The sequence below is a fragment of the Tripterygium wilfordii genome, chromosome 6, assembly GCF_013401445.1.
Source record: "Tripterygium wilfordii isolate XIE 37 chromosome 6, ASM1340144v1, whole genome shotgun sequence".
NCBI classification, from domain to species: domain Eukaryota; kingdom Viridiplantae; phylum Streptophyta; class Magnoliopsida; order Celastrales; family Celastraceae; genus Tripterygium; species Tripterygium wilfordii.
In genome coordinates this window covers 5,730,986-5,733,261 of record NC_052237.1, presented here as the reverse complement: position 1 = coordinate 5,733,261, position 2,276 = coordinate 5,730,986, and the positions used below count along the sequence as shown (strand labels likewise).

Sequence of the window (2,276 nt, the reverse complement as noted above, 5' to 3'; positions counted from 1 at the left end):
ATTCCGGCCAATTGATCGCCGGAATTTGCTGACATGTCCACTTTTGCATATGTGGACCAAACTGACGTGGAATTTTGTGGTAACGTGGATTTTTTTAATAAAAAATTTATTTTTTCCCTGAAATATGAACTTGTAAAAAAATTATGAAAAAGTATATAAAACCTTATATTTTAACAGAATGTTTATTTGCAAATAAGTCATTAAATTTATGTTTATGACCCAAATTGTCACAGAATATACTTGTTATGTATATCATATATGTAAACCGATAAAATCAAATACAACATTGATTTCTATCACCAAGTACTAATCCATCAACATCATCCAAAAGACATAAATAATAAACTTACACATAATCCAAAATACATAAGAAATATACATGTAAAGCATTTAAAATACTGTCAATAGACATACATACAAAATGAGACCAAAAAGATATTTAGTGCTCCTTAATTTCTATCACCATTTGTGCAAACGGATTCTTGAGATGCTTGTAGGATTGAGGCAACTCTAGTTGATGATGTTGCAGCACCAACAGTATCACTTGTTAAGTTGGATCCTACTCTCATTGGCACAACACCCCTCCTTCGTATCCCACCTCTTCTGGGCACACCACCTCCTCTTGATCCACCTCTTCTAACACCACCTCCTCTTGAGGAGCCACCTCTAACACCACTTCTAACAGGCCTTGTACTTGCAGCTGTAGAGGTACCAGCCTGTAAACATACAAATATAAAACAAGTTGCATCAAATACAAATGTCAGACAATTACAAAACTAAAGTTATATGAACCATTACCATATTAGGATTTCCTCCTACCATCCTTGCTGCACCATCAGATCTACAACCTCTCCTATTATGCCCTGGTTGTCCACATTTGCCACATTTAATCACAGGATAAGCCCTCCTCAACCTCGATGGATCTTGACTCTCCCCAGCTTCCCTTCTCCTTTTTACTTGCGGCCTACCCATTTTTTTCCTTGGCGGTGGTGGAAGCACAGCTTCAGCATGAGTATTGGGATACATATTCATACCATTAAGAGGATGAACAAAGTGGCTATACCCTCTCAAGTATGTTTCTTTTGTGTAATAATGACTTACATATTCAACAATAGGATGTCCAATGTATCTTAGAGCTGCAATTGCATGGCAGCAAGGTATCCCTGTGAGATCCCAAACCCTGCAACTACATGTTCTTTCCACTATGTGCACAACATACTTCTCTGGTCTGCAGGTTACCTCAAAAAGTGAATGTGCATTATCCCCACTCCAGATAACTTCCCATCTCCCACTAAGATCCACTAGTTTCACAATCCTCTTTGCAACATTTGGCACCAGTGGGCTGTTGGAATTAGAATCCAACATATCCTTTCTCAACTTTACAATTCTCTTCATTGCATCCTTCCACAATTCTTCTAGAAATGTAATAATAGGTTTTCCTCTATGTTTTAGAATGCTACCATTATAGCTCTCTGAAATGTTGTTAAGCAACATATCATTCTTACAAGTAGTCCTAATCTTAGCTCTACTCCACAACTTGTCAGCCCTATCATCCAGCCACTTCCATGCAGGTTCAGAAAGTGTCTTCATTACACACATCTCATGCTCAAATTCAGGAATTGTAGTCCTTGCAATAATCTTGTAGAACTGGCTTTTAAGTTGCACACCCTTGTGTTCTTTGCTGAAATTATTATACAGGTGTCTAGCACATATTCTGTGCTCAAAACCAGTTAGCACTATGTTGAATACATTCTCCAATCCCTACAAAACAATATTGTCAATGCATGATGTTAGTGAATGTGGGAACAACAAAGAATTATTATGAACCAATTTTGTGAATGAATGAGGTTAGTACCTTTTGTTGGTCTGAAATGAAGGTCCACTCTCTATCCATCCCCAAATCACCCATTAAATGCATCAAAAACCACCTCCAATTTTCAGTATTTTCAACGAAGACAACTGCCCATGCAATTGGATATATGTGTCCATCCCCATCTTGGCCAATTACTGTAAGAAGCTGTCCTTTATAGCATCCTTTTAAAAAACATCCATCCAAACCAATCAGTGGTCTGCAACCATCAAAAAAACCCCTTTTCAAAGCATCTAAACATATGTATATCCTATTAAATTGAGGTGGACTGTCAGCTGTAACCCTATTCACATGCACAATGCATGTGCTCCCCACATTTTTGTTCCTTATCTCTGCACAGTAGTCTCTCAACCTGGCATATTGTTCTTTGGCTGTACCCTCAATCATCTTCTTAGCCTTCAATTTG

The 2,276-nt window shown here is 37.8% G+C and overlaps 1 protein-coding gene across 1 annotated transcript; it reads right to left on the bottom strand.

Moving 5' to 3' along the window:
- Positions 1–449: 449 nt before the first annotated feature.
- Positions 450–1,590, bottom strand: LOC120000626. The gene is made up of 2 exons (XM_038848749.1): positions 799–1,590; positions 450–716 (listed from the first exon to the last, which is right to left on the bottom strand). The coding sequence occupies exons 1-2, from the start codon at positions 1,588–1,590 to the stop codon at positions 450–452; spliced, it is 1,059 nt and encodes a 352-aa protein (XP_038704677.1).
- Positions 1,591–2,276: the final 686 nt, after the last annotated feature.